The 19,410-nt window shown below is 42.2% G+C and overlaps 1 protein-coding gene and 1 long non-coding RNA gene across 10 annotated transcripts in view; one reads left to right on the top strand and one right to left on the bottom strand.

Moving 5' to 3' along the window:
* The window catches only part of MDN1 (midasin AAA ATPase 1), a 163,983-nt gene extending 145,145 nt beyond the window's left edge, over positions 1 to 18,838 (top strand). For 2 of the 4 annotated variants that reach the window (XM_073220970.1, XM_073220971.1), the window contains exons 91-102: positions 835 to 936; positions 1,679 to 1,880; positions 2,978 to 3,148; positions 6,092 to 6,255; positions 6,952 to 7,041; positions 7,961 to 8,076; positions 8,769 to 8,943; positions 14,169 to 14,242; positions 14,345 to 14,459; positions 15,272 to 15,335; positions 16,468 to 16,610; positions 17,417 to 18,838. In XM_073220970.1, coding sequence (XP_073077071.1) covers positions 835 to 936; positions 1,679 to 1,880; positions 2,978 to 3,148; positions 6,092 to 6,255; positions 6,952 to 7,041; positions 7,961 to 8,076; positions 8,769 to 8,943; positions 14,169 to 14,242; positions 14,345 to 14,459; positions 15,272 to 15,335; positions 16,468 to 16,610; positions 17,417 to 17,605 — 1,605 coding nt within the window. In that variant the 3' untranslated portion in view covers positions 17,606 to 18,838. Of the gene's footprint in view, positions 1 to 834; positions 963 to 1,678; positions 1,881 to 2,977; positions 3,149 to 6,091; positions 6,256 to 6,951; positions 7,042 to 7,960; positions 8,086 to 8,768; positions 8,944 to 14,168; positions 14,243 to 14,344; positions 14,460 to 15,271; positions 15,336 to 16,467; positions 16,611 to 17,416 lie in introns of those variants that run through there. The other 2 variants (XM_073220972.1, XR_012124763.1) reach the window with 2 other exon arrangements.
* LOC140845851 (uncharacterized) overlaps positions 1 to 19,410 on the bottom strand; it is a 41,054-nt gene that overhangs the window by 19,151 nt on the left and 2,493 nt on the right. For all 6 annotated transcript variants that reach the window (XR_012124768.1, XR_012124769.1, XR_012124766.1 and 3 more), the window contains exon 2: positions 6,379 to 6,542. This is a non-coding gene — a long non-coding RNA (uncharacterized lncRNA). The remainder of the gene's footprint in view (positions 1 to 6,378; positions 6,543 to 19,410) is intronic.

Raw genomic sequence — 19,410 nt, forward strand, 5'->3', positions numbered from 1 at the left:
AATGAGAAAAAGTTATTAGATTCATAGTTTTCCGTGGGAGAATCAGGGCTCCCAAAGGAAAAAAAGTTTGAATTTGGACTTCATTCAGTAATAAATCTCTAGTAGTGCTTCCCTTTCCATTGCTAGTCACTTCTGAGTGTTTTAATTTAAAAGCCAAAGCACTTATTCATTCCTTGACCTGGGGTGATACGTTCTGTATAAAACCACAGTTCGGGCTGTTGGCATGCCATGGAAAGAGCCCTTAAAGTCAGAGGACCTGCTTCTTACGGTGGTGACTCCAACCACTTCTTTAGCCTCTGTGAGCCCTTTTTTCTCACCATTAATAACAACTGTTACATTCTTATACCCACTCCACCCCATTTATTGAGCAGCATTACACAGGTGTAAGCACTTTCATTATTCCAGCAACTCCTCACAATAGTCCTGTAAAATACCTGTTAATACTATTATTATTTTCTCTACTTTACATTTGAGTTAAATGAGCCTCAGTAAAGTTACATGACAGTCCCAACAGTGCACACAGCTATTTAATGATGAAACCTGGTTTCTAATCAGGGTCTGTCCTGCCTTCAGAGTAAGCCATTGTTCATGTGGCAAGGACTTAAATTAGTCTTGCAAAGCGAGGTCACTGGGAGGGTAACAGATCCGCGTCTGGGTGTTCTGTTCTGCCCACAGGCCAGACGTCAGTCATGGGTGCATTCCAGAGCAGCGGGAAGGTGGGGTTGTATGGCCCTGACAGGACGGTAGTGAGGGAAGTTGTGTGCTGTGCAGCACAGCAGCCAGGCACTTGTGTGGTGTCCTCTCTCTTATCTTCTCACGGCTTGAATTTCATAGGAACAGGGGAGTGGAGCTGCAGACGCAAACCAGGCAGAAGGCCATGAATCCATCTTCATCGCCCGGCTGGCTTCCCAGAAACAGACCAGGAAAAAAACACAGGTCTCTTGCTTCTCAACTAAACTTAGGTGAAGGCTGCATGTAAAAAAGATGTTCTAAACATAGTGGTTAAAAACATAAAGCCACATTCCAAGCCTTTGCTGTCCCATCAGACACAATGGCAGCCTTGGTGAGCAGGCCAGGACCCTAGGGGGATTCCCACTGGAACCTGGGGCATCTTCCCTGTGGGTGTCGGGGGGATGCACACACCCTGTTGCTGTTACATAGCCTAAGAACCAGTGTTGTGTGCTCAGCACCAACCAGTCTTGCTTTTTTCACTGTCTGTGGTTCTGTGTTTTAATAATCAGGTTTTTTTTTAATGGGGGAATGTAAGTCATGCACATAATGCAGAATTAATACAGAAAAACCAGTCCCTGAAAAGTTTCCATCCTATTCCTGTCCTCAAGCCACCTGAGGGACCATCCCCAGAACAAATTGGTGCTATTAGTTTTTGTCTTCATTGAGATATTTTCTCCATTTGTAACAGATGTATGGATGAATGTGTGTATGTTCTTATGTGTGTCTTCTGTGCTTCTGTGCCTTTATTTTGGATACAAGAGTATAGCATAGCGATTGTCCTGTATGTGTATACAGAGATCTTCCCATTCTTGTTGACAGCTTCATTGCTTCCGTTCTTTTATATCTAATGTACTTAACCAGCCCCCTATGGATGGCCATTATGGTTATTTTTAGTCTTTTTGCCATTACAGAAAAGGCTCCGATGAATTTTCTGTATTTCCCACAGAGTTTTAAGAGGAAACCTGGACAGGCTGACAACGAACGCTCCATGGGTGATCGCAGTGAGCATGTGCACAAGCGGCTGAGGACCGTGGATATGGACAGCCACCCCGAGCGGGCGCCAGCTCTGCCTCAGGCTCCGGTGGAGTGTGCAGATGCATTTGAGCACATTAAACAAGGCAGTGGCCCTTACGATGCCCAGACCTATGGTATGGTGCAGGGACGGCTCCTCCTTTGCTCACCGAGCTGTGAGAACTTGGCTGTATGACTGTGCCGCCCAGGTGTTGTTATAAATTCTTCTTAGGAGGGAACGGAAATCACTCTTTCACAGTTTGTTTTTGGTGTAAAGGTATCCATAGTCAAGTGCAAATGTTCAGGGTTTCTGGGTCTAGTAAAAGCCTCTTAAATAGCCTTGATAACTGTTGGCCGCATCCAAACACAGCGCTCATCTCAGGGTTTCTTAGTACTGGATATTTTTTCATAGTCACCTTGAGGTTGCTCCTTGCCATGACAGGAGCTGTGTACTTGAAATAAATGATTTCCCCATAAGCCAAAAGAGGAGAAAAAAACCTTCCATGTGTGAAGGGAGTAGTCAGTCATTGGTCAGCCTCCCCTTCTGGTTTTCTTGGTGATCTCGGTGTTTCATTCCAGATGCTACAAAAACGTTTGCTCTGCCATGGATTACTTTCTCTCTCTCCCTGTCCCTACTTCTTAGCAAAATCAATAATAAGAACTACCAAGCACTGAGATTTTACTTTATGCCAGACACTGTTTGAGCCTTTGCTGCATGATCGTGGAATTCCTTCAGTCATCTTCTGAGCCAGGCTATCATTTTATAGATGAGCACACTATAGCCAAAGAAGTCTGAGAACTTGTCCAAGACCAGTGTTGGGATCCTCATGTTGGTCTTCTTATATCCCGGGTTATACTCTTCATCACTAATTTCTCTATAACTTGAAAATGGGGGATAATTGCATAGCTGCTCTGAGTCCTGTGTCCAGCCTGTTTGTTCTGGTCAGTCTCTGGTCATAATAGTAAAAACCCAACTAAACATCTCACTCCTATGGTTGCATATACTTACGTTACATCCTTGTAGCTTCTGGGTTGGGGAGGCGGGAGTAGAGAATACGCAGTTTCATCAGTAGGCCATTAGGACATCTTGGGCACAGACAAGCCATGTAGCTGGTCCCAAGGGCAGGCCACATAGCCAGTCAGTGGCAGAACAGGCACTAGAGTCTGGGAGGCTACAAGTGACAGACAGCAGCCCACATCTGAGTGTGTGTTTGTGTGCATACTTTATTGGCAGACGTCGCCAGTAGGGAGCAGCGACAGTCTGCACAAGACGCCAGCGAGGATCAGAAAGAGGAGGAGACGGAGGATATCAGTGAGGACACAGAGGAGCAGAAGTTGCTCAGAGCAGTAGACGCAGAGCAGCTGAAGCCAGAGGATGTCAGGTCGGGGACCGCAACAAGCCCAGGTGAGTTCTAGAGTGAACAGATCCCTGTGAAGCTCCCTCACGTGGAGAAGTCGCTTCTCTTGTGCTAGTCAAGTCTGGTCTGTTCTTTCCAACGTCCTAACCATGGCTTAGACTCCTTTGCCTGAAAGAATTCCCGTACGTTTCACTGGGCAGGAGAAAGTTGGAGGAGTGGTATTGCAGGACAGTCTCATTCAAGGAAACTTCTGAGACGAGTTTCAGACAAAATCCCATCAGTAATTTTTAAATATGTAGAAGAAAAGAGAATAGCACATTTACTTCAGTTGTGATGAGAAGGTGTATTCTTTTTTATTAGAGCAATATTGTTTTCAGTTACATGAAAATACCTAGGCATAACTCACTGTGCTTCACAAATAAACTACATTTTTAAAAACGGAAGGTTTGCAGTGCCCTTCAAGGCTATCAGTGCCATCTTTCCAAGAGCAGTTGCTCATTTCAAGTCTCTGTGTCACATTTTATTAATTCTCACTGTATTTTAACTTTTTTAATTATTACTGCATTTGTTGTGGTGATCTGTGTGTTACTCTTGTAACTGTTTTCAAGGGCCACAACCCATGCGCATTGAAGGTGGTAAACTTACTCTGAAGACGTGTTCTGACTGGCCATTTCCCTGTCTCTCTCCCTCCCCTTCGGGCCTCCCTGTTCCCTGAGATAACAACACTGAAATGAGGCCACTTAACCCCACTGTGACCTCTCAGGGTTCAGGCGAAAGGAAGAGTTACATGTCTCTTACTTTAAATCAAAAGCCAGAAATGGTTAAACTTAGTGAGGAAGATACGTCGAAAGCTGAGGTACACTGAAACTAGGCCTCTTGTGCCAAACAATCAAGTTGTAGATGCAAAAGGAAAAGTTCTTGAAGGAACTTAAAATGCTAGTTCAGTCACACACAAATGATAAGAAAGGGAAACAGCCTTATTGCTGACATGGAGAAAGTTTTAGTGGTCTGGACAGAAGATCAACCAGCCACAGTATTCCCCTAAGCCAAAGCCTCATCCAGAGCAAGGTCCTAATTCTCTTCAGTTCTGTGAAGGCTCAGAGAGGTGAGGAAGCTGCAGGAGAATAGTTGGAAGCCAGCAGAGGTTGGATCATGAGGTTTAAGGAAAGAATCCATCTCCATAACATAAAGTGCAAGGTGAAGCAGCAGGTGCTGATGGAGAAGCTGCAGCAAGTTATCCAGAAGATCTCACTAAGTTACTTCATGAGGGTGCAACATAGTAGCAACAGGTTCTCAGTGGAGATGAAACAGCCTTCCCTCTATGGGAAGAAGGTGCCACCCAGGACTTTCATAAATAGAGAGGAGAAGTCAATGTCTGGCTCCAAAGCTCTGAAGGACAGGCGGACTCCCTTGTCAGAAGCCAGTGCAGCTGGTGACTTGAAGTTGAAACCAGTGCTCACTGGGCACTGAGGTCAACAGGAGTTTGGAAGAAGTGGATTCCAACCCTCATGGATGACTTAGAAGGATTCGAGACATCCTTGAGAAGTAGCTGCAGGTGTGGTGGAAACAGCAAGAAGAACTAGAGTGAGAAGTGGAGACTGAAGAGGAGACTGAATTGCTGCAACCCCATGACAGAACTTGAACCCGATGAGTTACTTCTCAGGGAAGAGCAGAGAGTGGTTTCTTGAGCTAGTCTATTCCTGGTGAAAATATGTGAAGATTGTTGAAATGACAACAGAGGCTTTAGAATATTAAGTAAGTTGAGGTGATAAAGCAGTGGCAGGGTTTGAGAGGACTGGCTCCAGTTTTGAAGGAAGCTCTTGTTGGTAAAATCCTATCACACAGCATCACTTACTTCAGAGAAGTCATTAGTGAAAGGAAGCGTCAGCTGATGAGACAAAACTTCACTGTTGTCTTATTTTAAGAAATTGCCACAGCCACCCCAGCCTTCAGCAACCACCACCCTAATTAGTCAGCAGCCATCAACATCGAGGCAAGACCCTCATCTACAAAAAGGTTCAACTTTCTGAAAACTCAGAATTGTTAGCATTTTTTAGCAATAAAATATTTTTTAATTAATGCTATAAACTTTTCTTTAAAGATATAATGCTATATCTATCATGCTGTGTCTATGGACTACAGTATAGCATAAACATAATTTTTATGTGTACTGGGCAACCTAAAAATTCATTTGACTTCTTTATTGCAGTGGTCTGAAATCTAACCCTCAATATCTCTGAGGTATGTCTGTTAGATATTAGCATAAAATACAGTAAAATTCTTTAAAGAAATAGAATGGGGAAAATGCATGTGAGAACATAACAAAACTTATATGTTTCCTCCCACAGCTGACAAAGCTATTTTTTACAACACATACCCTATACGTTAAAAAATAACTTCATCCACAGTGGAGTAAATGCCAATTCAAAACAATCTGCCAGATTCAGAAGTTTTTATCTTCTGCTTCCTGGCCTGTCCTCTCCCGGGTGTTAGAACTGTTGACTACCTGGCTGTTATATGACAGTGGGAAAGGTATAACTCTGCGGCTAGACTTTTGAAGAGCTAATCCAGACTTTACCTCTTACTCACCTTGCAGGTTGAGGGAAATCATTCATCTTTTTGGGGGCTTAACTTCCTAAACTATAAAACAGAGTTGTGGTTTTATTTTAGTTTTTATTACCAAAGTTTCACATGTACATAGTGTAAAGAATCACCCAGTATCATAAGGCTTATCAGGGTAAACTATAGTCTCCCACAGTTCCCCCTGCCCAGAACAGCCACCTTCACCATCAGGTGGGGACGAGGGGGAGTTAGAGGAGTGTCAGTTGGCAGTGAGTGCCTCAAAAGGAAGAGCACATGGAACCAGGATGTGGAAATGAGTTGGGGAGTGGATGGGTGATGTGCGAGTAATTGTTAGGATGGGCAGGCAACTGCGAAGGCTCGATCTTTGTGTTAATATTAAGTAAAACGATGTCCTTGTATGAAAACAGGCTTTGATGAGATGGATATGGGGACCCATACTGTCGAAACAGAGGAAGACCAAGACCCCAGGACAGACAAATCCCACAAGGACACAGAGAATGAGAAACCAGAGAGGAGCCGAGATTCGTCCATTCATACAGCCCATCAGTTCCTTGTGGACATGATTTTCCAGGTACTAAAATGTTCACAAATTGTTGCTTTAATAAGTTGCTAAAATATAATCAAAACTGCTTTTAAACCTTTGTCTTTAGAACTTTATAGAACATCTGGTTGTTTTGGGGTATCAGGTCCTTACCACAGCTTCTTGGTGTGACAGGTGTTCTCCAAGCAGGTAGCACTGTTCCAGCAGTTGGTCCCAGGGTCACAGTGGGTGGGCTGTGACCAGGCCATGATGGGACATCTGGTCCTTGGGTCTGGCTCTCAGATCTACTCTTCTCCTGTCCACCTTATGTGAGAAGCCTGGAGGACAATGAACAGTTTATGATGGTTAAGTAAGGCAAGGATCATTGACTTAATGCCTGCATTTAGGAAGAGCTGATTGACTCTGCTGTTTTCCCTAATCGTTTGACTTAATGACAGTCTAGATTAATTAACATTTTCATTATTGATAGCTTCATGCGTTTTTTAGTTTTGTTTTGCTGGGATAGATTTATAGATGTTAAAGTTACCTTTATCCACCTTGTCTGTGAAATGGGAAGCAGAAGAATAGTCGTCTGGCAGCTTCTTGTTGTGCTATTAAATCTGCTTAAGTTTTGCATTTCAGGCTATGTACTTGGAGTTCATAACTGGAGGGAAGAAGGCAGCCAGTGATAATGAGTTGGTGAATCCACACCTGGCTGCCTCTCACCTGTGGCTTTTTTTATTTTAGCCCTTTTTAAAAGATATCTGTGAGCTAAGACAGGAGCTGGAGAGACAGTTGGAAATATGGCAGCCACATGAATCTGGAAACCCAGAAGAAGTAAGTTACCAGTCTTTTCACAAATATTTTGGTTCTTATTTTTAAAGACACAGCAGACTTAATAGGTTCTTAGCTGTAGTCACCTTTGTAAAAGGGACTGAGTATATGGAGAATAAATTAAAATCCTGAAGCCTAAATTTATCCCTTGTTTTCTGCCTGCTTTGCCACTAGATCTGTAGTTTAATTAAAACAGACAGAGACTAATATGTGTAATTCCTTTGAGTTCTGTTGCTTGCTCTGTAATGGATGTAATAGATCATGACAGTGGTCAGAATGGGACAGAAGGACACTGTGTGGTCTTCAGAATAGGCTCCTCGGAGTACTGGCAGCTCATCCAGTGTGACAGTGTGAATTAACCAGAAATGTCATTTTTAATGACTTCACATTTTAAGTTTAGTCTATATGTACATGCTTTTGGTTTATATCTATTACCATTGTTCTCACCACAAATGTGTATTGAGTGCTTTGCCATCGTTGGCAGAAAAATCATGGAGCTTTGTGTCCAGGAAATAAGCAAACTCTGGGGTGTGTTACTTGAGAGATTTGTGCTTGTCACTTTGACTTCAGAAACATGACCTTGGGAGCCCACAGAGTGGCTGGATCTGATGCTCATACTCTTAGATTGCACTCTTCATAGGTGAAGTAAGACACTGATTTGGTTAGGAATTCCAGTATGTTCTGTTTTGCTATTTCATTCTTTATCACATGGGATGGTGACTGTGGTTTTGATAGGAGGGGGGCAGTTTTAATCAAGTAAATTAGATGGCAGCTTGCTAAGACAGGCTTTTCAGTTAGCCTCTGTTGAGAAAGGCCATGTGAGTTGTTTTCTACTACTTTGCTTCAAGCCTTCCTTCTGATGTTACGACTTTGGTTGGCTCTGACTTTCTAAGGGTGACTTACATGCTGTGGTCTGTCACAGGAAAAGGCTGCAGCTGAGATGTGGCAGAGTTACCTGGCCTTAACGGCGCCTCTTTCACAGCAGTTGTGTGAACAGCTTCGCCTCATCTTAGAGCCTACCCAGGCAGCCAAACTGAAGTAAGTCTTGTAAGTCTCATCTTCCCCACTGGATACCCTCACGGTGCCCTGGACAGGTGGCCCTCAGTGGACAGGTGGCAGTGTTGCCTTTTCTGTTGATCTCAGCACCTAGCCACGTATGGTGTTGCTTCAGTGTCATGTTTTCTGCTGCACAGGCTCCAGTATGGTGTTCCTTCCCCTTTTTTGTGTTCTAATAACTGTGAAGTTTCTTTGTAAGTTGGCTATGAGTGCAGTTTCTCTGAACTGTTAATATCTGATGGGAAGTTGGCTGAGCCTTCTGGGTATATTTGCTACTTATCTTGCTACTTACTTCCTACATGTTTGTTACTCACTTGTGTATTAGTCATGTCGGTCTTCTCAAAGATTTGCCCAAAATGATAGTTTTAGAACAGAAAAAAGAAAATCTGAAACTTAATATTCAGTGCAAACATTTTTCTAATTTTTAAAATGTACCTTACCTTTTCTGGGATGACCTAGTTACATTGCTTACATACATGATACATTTTCTGGTTGTTGATCAAAAAGATCCTGGCCCTTAATCCTCAACTGACAGTAACACTTCATCATGCCAGATGACTGGTTATTTGGTATTGTCAGTTATGAGGTGGTACTATTGATTTTATCCTTTAAAAGACTTCTCAAAGGATGAGCAGTTGTTAACAATGTTTGTCACATTTGGATATATTTAATAGAGGAGACTATCGAACTGGGAAGCGGCTAAACATGCGGAAGGTCATTCCATACATTGCTAGTCAATTTCGTAAAGACAAGATTTGGCTTCGAAGGACCAAACCCAGTAAACGCCAGTATCAGATCTGTTTGGCTATTGATGACTCATCTAGCATGGTAGACAACCATACCAAACAGGTAAGGAAGAGAAGTGTGGTGGTAGTTCGATGAGAACTTAACACCAAACTGTCCCCTGTGGGCCACTTAAATGATAACACCAAGCAATAACTCTGTTCTGAGAATGTGGTACCACATTTGAAATGTAAAATTTAAAGAGTTCAAAAGGACAACTTCAGGCTATCTCAAATAAGTTGGTCCCTTACTATTATAGGTCTTTTAAATTGTTTGTTTCTTAACCTTGTTATGTTCTCGTAAAAGCTGCAGAATAAGTATTTTTTGACATTTATTTTCCACAAAATACAGTATAGTAAACTATTCTTTAAGACTATGTACAACATGATGTCTGAGTATCTTTGATTTTTAAAAAATAGGTGCCCACACTCAGCCCAGCAGGTTGGGAACTTTCAGGAGCTTCAGGTGCTCCATCCCCATGGCTGGCAACGCAGCACCAAGGGCCCCCACTGCGGCACACAGCCTGCTGCTCCTTCATACCGGCAGGCACTGGTATGCTCACCTGCTGCCCCTGCCAGCACACCAGGACAACCAGAGGGAGGCCTCGCCTATGGCAGCCTCAGGGGCATAATGCAGAGGAGAGGCTCCTCCCTGCATGCTCAGCTCACTGGAACTGGCAGTGGAGGCAGGCACTTTCTAGAAAAATACAACCTTCCAAGACTGACCCAGGAAGAAACAGAAAACCTGAACAGACCAATTACCAGCAATGAAATTGAACTGGTAATCAAACAACTATCTAAGAACTAAAGTTCTGGACCAGATGGCTTCATTGCTGAATTTTATCTAACATTTAGAGAAGACCTAATACCCACCCTCCTTAAAGTTTTCCAAAAAACGAGAAGAGGAGGGAATACTTCCAAACTCATTCTATGAGGCCAGCATCACTCTAATACTAAAATCAGGCAAAGATACCAGAAAAATAGAAAATTACAGACCAATATCCCTGAATCCCTGATGAACAAAGATGCAAAAATTCTCAACGAAATATTAGTAAACCGATTTCAAAAATTCATCAAAAGGATCATCCATCATGATCAAGTGGGATTTATTCCAAGGATGCAAGGATGGTAAAGTATTAGAAAATCCATCAACATCATCCACCACATCAACAAAAACAAGGACAAAAATGACATGATCTGTTTTCTTCCATATGCTACCTCTATAGCTTTTCTTCTTCCTCCCTAATTACAACCCTTAAATAGAATTCGTGCCTCATATCGAATTTACCGAGTATCATAATTCCTCCAGGTGGTAAAGATACCTCGAGACAAGTGCTGGGCATAGAAGCCACAGGGCATAAATCTGCAAAGAAATAAAAAGCTAACCTTTTCAAACAATATTGCTTCTCTCTCACTTGCCAACTTTACATTTCCCTGTATGGCCCCGGAAGATGACTGGTTAGCCAGAGACGGGTAAGATTCCTCAAGGGAGGAACAACCTAAGACAGGCACAGTCGCAGGGGGGCCATCAGGTGAGAATTTGGGGATCAACAGAGGTGAGGCTCAGAACCTCACTACCCCTGCTTTGAGAGAAATCTTCTGCATCCGTGGATGTTTTGCTGTCCTTGTCTAGCTTGGATTAACACATAGTCTACAGGCCCACACCTGATCATCTACATTTGCCCTCTTACAGCACTAAACTATGTTTTCTACCTTTATCTTGCATCTACCTACCACTTCAGCATTTTATTAAAAATAAAAAAAATAATAATAATAAAGGGAGAAATGTGGGATCAACATATAAATCAAGTATAAAAATCAAATGAATATTCATATTTGACCTGATTGTTTATAGTTCATAATGCATGATCAAAACCGAAAGTTTCTGTGATGACTGCCCTTGTACTGTTCACCATGTAAGAACTTATTCACTATGTAAGAATTCGTTCACCATGTAAGAACTTGTTCGTTATGCTTCAGAAGATTGGAGACTGACGAGAATTAGGCTTGAGATGGATTAATGATTGTACATTGAGCATTGACCCCCCTATATTGAATTTTATTGTTGTTAACAACCATTTGATCAATAAATATGAGAGATGCCCTCTCAGAAAAAAAATGACATGATCATCTACATAGATGCTGAAAAAACATTCGACAAAATTCAACATGCATTCATGATAAAAACTGAACAAAATGGGTATAGAGGGTAAAGGCCATATATGACAAACCCATAGCCAACATACTTAACAAAAAAAAAAAAAACTGAAAGCTTTTCCTCTAAGATCATGAACAAGACAAGGGTGCCCATTCTCACCACTTTTATTCAACATAGTACTGGAGGTCCTAACCACAGCAATCAGACAAGACAAAGAAATAAGAGGTATCCAGATTGGTAAGGAAGAAAAACTGTTACTGTTTGCAGATTACATATATTGTACATAAAAGCCCTAAAAAGTCCACCCCAAAACCACTAGTACTAATAACTGAATTCAGCACAATGGTAAGACACAAAATTAATGCATTCCTATATACTAACAATGAACTAGCAGAAAGAGAAATCATGAAAATCAATTCCAATTCCAATTATATCAAAAGGAATAAAATACCTAGGAATAAACCTAACCAAGGAAGTGAAAGACCTATACCCTGAAAACTACAAGACACTCATGAGAGAAATTAAAGAAGACACCAATAAATGGAAATACATCCTATGCTCATGGATAGAAAGAATCAATATTGACAAAATGGCCATCCTGACTAAAGCAATCCAGATTCAGTGCAATCCCTATCAAAATGCCAACAGCATTCTTCAGCGAACCAGAACAAACAGTTCTAAAATTCATATGGAACCACAAAAGACCCCGAATAGTCAAAGTGATCCTGAGAAGGAAGAATAAAGCTGGGGGGATTATGCTCCCCAACTTCAAGCTGTACTAAAAAGCCACAGTAATCAACACAATTCGGTACTGGCACAAATACAGACAGACCCATAGATCAATGGAACAGAATAGAGAGCCCAGATATAAACCCACATATATATGGCCAATTAATATATAAAAAAGGGCCATGGACATACAATGGGGAAATGACAGCCTCTTCAACAACTGGTGTTGGCAAAAATGGACAGCTACATGTAAGAGAATGAAATTGGATTATTGTCTAATTCCATATAGAAAAGTAAACTTGAAATGGATCAAAGGCCTTGAAGTCATGAAACCATTAAAACTCACAGAAGAAAACAAACTTAGGCAAAAATCTCTTGAATATAAATATGAACAACTTTTTCCTGAACACTTCTTGGGCAAGGGAAACAAAACCAAAAGTGAGTAAGTGGGACTACATCAAACTAAAAAGTTGCTGTACAGCAAAGGACACCATCAGAACAAAAAGGCATCCTACAGTATGGGAGAATATATTTGTAAATGACATATCTGATAAGGGGTTAATGCCCAAAATATATAAAGAGCTCACACACTTCAATACCCAAAAAGCAATTAACCTGATTAAAAAATGGTCCAGGGGATCCAAACACTGAATTTCAAAGAAATTCAGGTGGCCAACAGGCACATGAAAAGATGCTCCACATCACTAATCATCAGGGAAATGCAAATTAAAACCACGATGAGATACCACCTCACACCAGTTAGGATGGCCAGCATCCAAAGAACAAGCAACAACAAATGCTGGCAAGGACGTGGAGAAAGGGGAACCCTCCTGTGCTATTGGTGGAATGTAAATTGGTTCAACCATTATGGAAAGCAATATGGAGGTTCCTCAAAAAACTAAAATTAGAAACAGCATTTGACCCAGTAATTCCACGCCTAGAAATTTACCCAAAGAAAATGATCCCTGATTCAAAAAGACATATGCACCCCTATGTTTATCACAGCACTCTTTATAATAGCAAAGATACGGAAGCAACCTAAGTGTCCATCAGTAGATGAATGGATAAAGGAGATGTGGTACATACACACAATGGAATATTATTAAACCATAAGAAGAAAACAAATCCTACCATTTGCAACACATGGATGAAGCTAGAGGGTATTATGCATGGTAAAATAAGCCAGGTGGAGTAAGACATGTAGTAAATGATTTCACTCCTTTGTGGAGTATAATGACAAAGCAAAACTGAAGGAACAAAACTCACAGCAGTCTCACAGACTTGGAAGAAAGGACTAGCGCTTATCGAAGGAGAGGGATTAGGGAGGGTGGGTTGAGAGGGAGGGAGAAGGATTAAGGGGCACTAATTAGCGATCACAGTATACATAGGTCATGGGGAAACTGTACAGCATGGAGAAGACAAGTAGTGACTCTTAACACCTTACTATGCTGATGGACAGTGACTGCAGTGGGGTGAGGGGAGACTTGATAATATGGGTGAATGCTATAACTACAGTGTTGCTCATGTGAAAACTTTCATAATGTATATCGATACCTTAAAAAAATATGTTCCCAGTGTACATTTTTAAAAGTCTGTAATTATCTAGAGTTAGTGTTCTATCAGTATGAATGCACAGAATGCCTCATGATACTTCCATCACGGACACCGACCACTGTTTGCCTGCAGTGACGCGATCTCCAGCATGAGCCAGTGAGCAACTGAAAGTCTAGACAGATGTTCTGCTGGGGAAAGTCAGTGTGACCTCTATACCCGCATTCAGATCCCAGCTCCCAATGTAGTACCAAATCACTTTTGGTAATTTATTTACTTCTTAAGTGGCAGTTTCATCTTCTGAAAAATGAGCATTTTAACAATACCTACCTCATACTCAAGAATTGTGCAAATTAAATAATGTATTTAGAGTGCTCAGTTTTATGCATAGCAGTTGGTAAGTGTTCAGATGTTAATCGTTACAAATATTGTCATCTTTTTAATTGAATTTGAATTCTGAAACTATGTTATCACTTGTGCACAAATTGGAAGAAATTGGTTTTTAAAGCCCTTTGCTGTAAGAGATTTACTTGTTATATAGTCAAAAAAAGAAAGTTAAAAAAATTTTATGGACCAGATCTCTCAAGATCATTTTTATTAGATGCTGTCTAGAGCAGACCTTTCCTACCAGTGAAAAATGGATTCTGGGTATCAGGATTTGTGGTAGTAGCCATGGCCTAAGGCCACCAAAGCCTCTGGGTTGGTTGTGAATAGCCATATTGATGTTCCCTGTGTGCCATACAAAAGTAGTATGTTCTGTGATAATTTTGGTATGAAATGTTGAGAGGTACTAGTCAGTAGAGGATATTAGGATATTCTGATTCCTTCAATTCTTTGGTTTTCTGTTTTTACAGCTTGCATTTGAATCTTTGGCTGTGATTGGAAATGCTCTCACCCTGCTAGAAGTGGGTCAGATTGCTGTTTGCAGGTAAGGGGCCTTTTAATCCCACTGGAAAAAACAACCTCCTTTCATTTTTTTGGTTGCACAACAAAAACTAACTCCCATTGTATTCGGCTTTTCTCTCCCAAGTTTTGGAGAGTCTGTAAAGCTCTTACACCCATTCCACGAACAGTTTGGTGATTACTCAGGGTCTCAGATTCTGCAGCTCTGCAAATTCCAACAAAAGAAAACCAAGATTGCTCAGGTATGCTGGTGACATCAAATGTCTTCTGCACAGTTATTCTTTAGAACTCCCTCCTTCCTGGTATGGCATTACAAGTGAAATGTGTAATACAGTATAGTCCCAGACCTCAGCCCTCGTAACCACTAGAATAGAAACTTCCTTGGCATCCACAAAACAGGGTGTGACCTTTTTAGTCTAAGTTCCTCCAAGTCTCCTTGTCTTTGCATCACTGATTTTCTGGCTCCCTATTTTTTTGAGAGGTTTGAAACATTATGTAAAACAAACCATCTCCCAGCACCTGTATCATGTGGGTCAGGACCAGTTTCTCTCCCCCATTTTAGCTTAGAGAAGAAATGGTATAAAATAAAGCCAGTGCCTTTCTCAGGTGATGTAAGTTTAAAACATTACATGGGATAGTTTCCTGTCCTAATTTAGCCTCCTTTCTTTATGTTGCACTGGACTTTATTTGTTTTCTTGCTTTTTTTTTGCTCAATAATTTTCTTGAAAGAAGACAGCTATTTGGTTCATTTGGGGGAGTTGTTGACTTCTTATCCCTCAAGGGAAGCATTTCTTTTTCTTCAGCTGTCTTGCAGAATACTAGTGGTGTGTCTGCCAGAGACACAGGCCTTGTGTGTGCTGCACAGCACCAGTGCCCACGGGTGGATAGAGCAGGGCAGGGCCTGTGGATCCTTTACAGCAGCCAGGAGGGACAGACTGATTGCCTGCAGGTCTGAGATGGCTCTCTGATAATCACTGAAGTGTCAGAAATACTTTGTCTCTTAACAATGGGAATAAATTTTAAGTAGAATTCCAATTGTCTGTTTCTGGTTTAGTTTCTAGAGTCTGTAGCCAACATGTTTGCAGCTGCTCGGCAGCTCTCACAAAACATCAGTCCAGGTGAGCTGCCTTCTTTCTTCTTTGTAGCAAAATGCTCTTCTGTTCTCTGCGTCTGTAAGCTGCTAGCTTCCTCTCCCAGTGCCGTCATCATCTTTTTAGTATATACATGTATACAATATTGTACAAGAAAGACCTAAACAGGAGATGGAGAGGTATTCGGCCTTCATGAAATTTTATACTCACTTATTAAAACAATTTTATTGAATCCATATTCATGAGGCTGATAATCAGTGAAGGAGTTACACACTAATTAACTAGTTTGTAATTAACTAGTATATACTTGATAGATTGAGTTCAGAGTTATGAACGAAAGGAGCAAGGTTTATGGAATTAAGTATAAAGAATAGTCTGTAATATTTTAATAACAGAGGAAAGCAGAGGACACAATTCAGAAAACAACTAATCTAACCATGATTGATTTGAATCTAGAAACACCAATTCTTTATCTGCTCTTTCCAAAATCTCTTAATCCTAACTGCCTCATGGACAGACTTCTTTCTGTTTGAAGCAAGTCGTTCACACCTGTCAATATTTGCTAAGCTTTCTTGACAGAAAAAAGCCTACTCTTAAGCACTACGATCTTTCTCTGGAAACATAGCTAAAAAATTTTAAACATTTTTATTCACTATTTTAATGATCCCTTCTACTTAAATATTTGTTTGACTGAGTCCATCTCAAGAAAAAAAGAGTACAAAAATTTGGTAAAATCGTGATGGTGATGATGACTGAAATTTGGAAGACACATCCAGGTTTCTGAGTTGGGCCCTGCCCTCTAAGGGCCTGCATAGTATTACTATTTTTACCACTTTTAGCGACAACTATGTGTTTTGATTCTCAGATATGTTGCTGTATGATGAAGTTTGATCTAAATGTGATATTCCCTGGAGCACTGTGGGAAAACTGTTCTGTTGACAGAAGCTGTGTGTGTCTGTGTTCAGCCTTGTCTCTGACTTGGGCATCTGAAGCAGTAGAGCTTAACCAGGGCCTGTTTTGCTAGTGCCCAGAATTCAGTTTCAGAGATGTTTGGCTTTAATAGTACAGAGAAAGCCTACACTATGTGTCTTCGTTGTGAGCTGGTAAAAGTGGATTTTCATAATGTTCCCTTCCTCTCCTGCTACACATTCCACTATAGAAACTGCCCAGCTCCTCCTGGTAGTCTCTGACGGACGCGGCCTTTTCCTTGAGGGCAAAGACAGAGTCTTGGCAGCAGTTCAGGCTGCCCGGAATGCTAACATCTTTGTCATTTTTGTTGTGTTGGACAATCCCAGTTCACGGGTGAGTGACTAGAAAGACTACTTCTCTGGGGATAAAGTATGGGATTCCCTTCAGCCCATTCTGTCGGGAAATAGGGCCTCAGAACTCCCTGTCAGATGCCATGCTAGGCACTTCAGAAGGGTTTTCTCATGTAACACTGCAGTAACCTGGTGGGATAGGGATCATTAGTCCCATTGTTCAGTGAAGAACAGAAACACAGAGATTACAGTTGATGAAGAAAGCCAGGGTTCAGACTGACTCGAGAGCATCCTCTTAGCCGCTTCCTGTGCTGATGGACTGTGGCGGGTCATTTCCCTCTGTGTAGCATCACTGTAGGTAGTGCAGCCTTGACAGTAGGCCTCGTTCACTTGGAAATGTGCACCTGTGCTTTCCTGCCACCTATCTCAGCGGTGCCCTCTGCATAGCCGGGAGCAGCTACAGCTGAGTGAAGGGTGCCCACGTGGCAGGTCTGTTCTGGGGGAAGTTTGGTTCCTGCAGGCCACAGAAAGGCCTGGAGAGCAAACTGAAGATTTAATGTAAATCATTCCAAGTAGAGAATGGGAGGTGCTACTGTAGGGAAATCTGGGCTTTTGTCTGTCCCCTCTTGCGTTTCAGTGTATATTCTCCTGGAGGGGGTGCTCAGAGAAACATCTGCTTCCTCCTAAATAAGAGTTCTGAAAATTCTGTTTTACTTAATAATAAAAGCTAGTTTTATGTGCAAGAATTAGACACAGGAGACCTAAAACCTTCCAACAAGAGATCACAAAAGACCTAGCCAAGAATGCTGATTTGTGTTTTTTTTGTTCCAAAATGTCTTCTGTTGACAGGATTCTATCTTGGACATTAAAGTACCAATATTCAAAGGGCCTGGAGAGATGCCTGAAATCCGGTCCTACATGGAAGAGTTCCCGTTCCCATTCTATATAATTCTTCGTGACGTGAACGCGCTTCCCGAGACACTCAGCGATGCTCTCAGGCAGTGGTTTGAGTTGGTGACAGCCTCTGACCACCCATAGAAAAGAAGACACACAGTCCAAAGTGAAACTTTAAGAATGTCACACTTCTTGTCCTTGTGCTCCCTTGTGGACAACTGTTTCTGGACTCACAGTTCTAAAATATGATACTCTTACTGTGCCTCTGATTTATAAATATTCAACAACTACAAAAAATGTTACTGCATTGTACCTTTTACCCTGCAGTATTTTTTTCAGAACTTAAGGTAAAGCTCTCAGGCTCCCTGCTTTGTCTGAGCTACAGTTCTTGGAGCAACAGCAGGCACCTGGTTCCATACTCGGGGAGAGCTCCCCTTCCAGCCTGCCTTAGAAGCCCTGGTCCTGGAGGGGGGCTTGGGGCCCAGGCATCTCCTTCCCCTCACAGGGACCCTGGTTGCCTGCCTCGAGGAGATGCTGCCAGGAGTGTGGGATCGTGCCAGACCTCTGGACAAAGGACTAAAGGCAACCACCCTTCTGAGCCCAGGCTCTGCCTTGCCAAGCCCACAGCGTACACCCAAAAGCTGTCAGGTGGCCGAGAGAGCAGTTTCCTAGAGAGTCCCACTGTGTTTTCTTTTTGTGTTTCATGAGAAAGGAACTACCTTCTCTTTGAGGGTAGGAAGCTTGTGGTACATGTGTTTTCATAAAGCAACCAGCCATTGTGGCAGCCCAAGGAACCAGAAAATGACCCTTGGGCTGTGTGTGAATGGACACACTGGAAGGCCACTTCTTCACACTTGCTGCCTCAGGTGACTATGCAATGACAGAAAGATGGTTTTCCCCATGTTTATTTAGTTTTTTCCAGTGCCAGTGTCACTGTTGCTATAGTAATTTATTTCTTCAGTTCACACTGCCTTCCAGGTGGGCTGAGCCGCTCACTCTGGAGAAGAAGCGCTGCCTCCGGCAACACTACGCAGCTGTGTGTTTCTTTTTCCAGTCAAAATACACCAAGTTTCTAGGCAGTTTTTACTTGGCCAGAAAGTAGTGCTTAAGTACTTGAAACTGTGTTCTGTGTTACATTCTGTCAGAATGGGTTTTTGTAGACCACATGCTACATATGTATAGACAGCATGTAATTGTCCATCATCAGATCCCACTGTGAGGTTTGCCACCCCTTGAGGTGCTCAGAGACACAGATTGATTGTTTGACCAAGTGTCCTAAAGCATGTACCTGTTATGCCATTATTTTTTATTCTAAAAAGCTATGCAGCTTATATTCTGAAAACTATTAAATATATATATATATATATTATACATATATATATGCCCCACTGCTGATGTAATCTGTGACCACTGTTAGGAAACAGGCCAGGAGTGGGGACCAGAGTGGAAAGGGGCCAGGGCAGTGGGCCTGCCTGCCGGCTCGGTCGAGTCCCACTGGCTGATGCTGCGCTAGCAGGACCCATGCCTGCAGTAAGGGTTTGTGTCTGTGGTGAGAGATGCAACATGCTGGCCTATGGCAGAGGAAAAATGGTAAGTTGGGGCAAACAGTGGTTTGTAAAGATTCTGCTCCAAAATGATTTGTGTCTCTTCCACTGATATTTTATTGACCAAAAGCCCTTTACAGCGACAGGAAGTTTAATCTCCCAGCAGGGTCGGGTCTGGTAGGGAAGACTCCAGCCTTATGAAGGTGATGCTGTCTAGCATGTCCACCTTTAACTGACAGGACCATCTAAGCTGGAGCTTCCCGACTGGCGTGCTAAGATGCTGATTCCTTGGCCCTGAGGTAGCTCCTTGGGTCTGGGACCATAGGCAGTCCAGTTATCAGGTGACCCAGAGTGCCGTTTTCAGCCTGTGCTGCGATGGGCAAGGGCTGGGAAGCATGGGGGCAG

Source organism: Manis javanica, chromosome 13 (assembly GCF_040802235.1).
Source record: "Manis javanica isolate MJ-LG chromosome 13, MJ_LKY, whole genome shotgun sequence".
Lineage (NCBI taxonomy): Eukaryota > Metazoa > Chordata > Mammalia > Pholidota > Manidae > Manis > Manis javanica.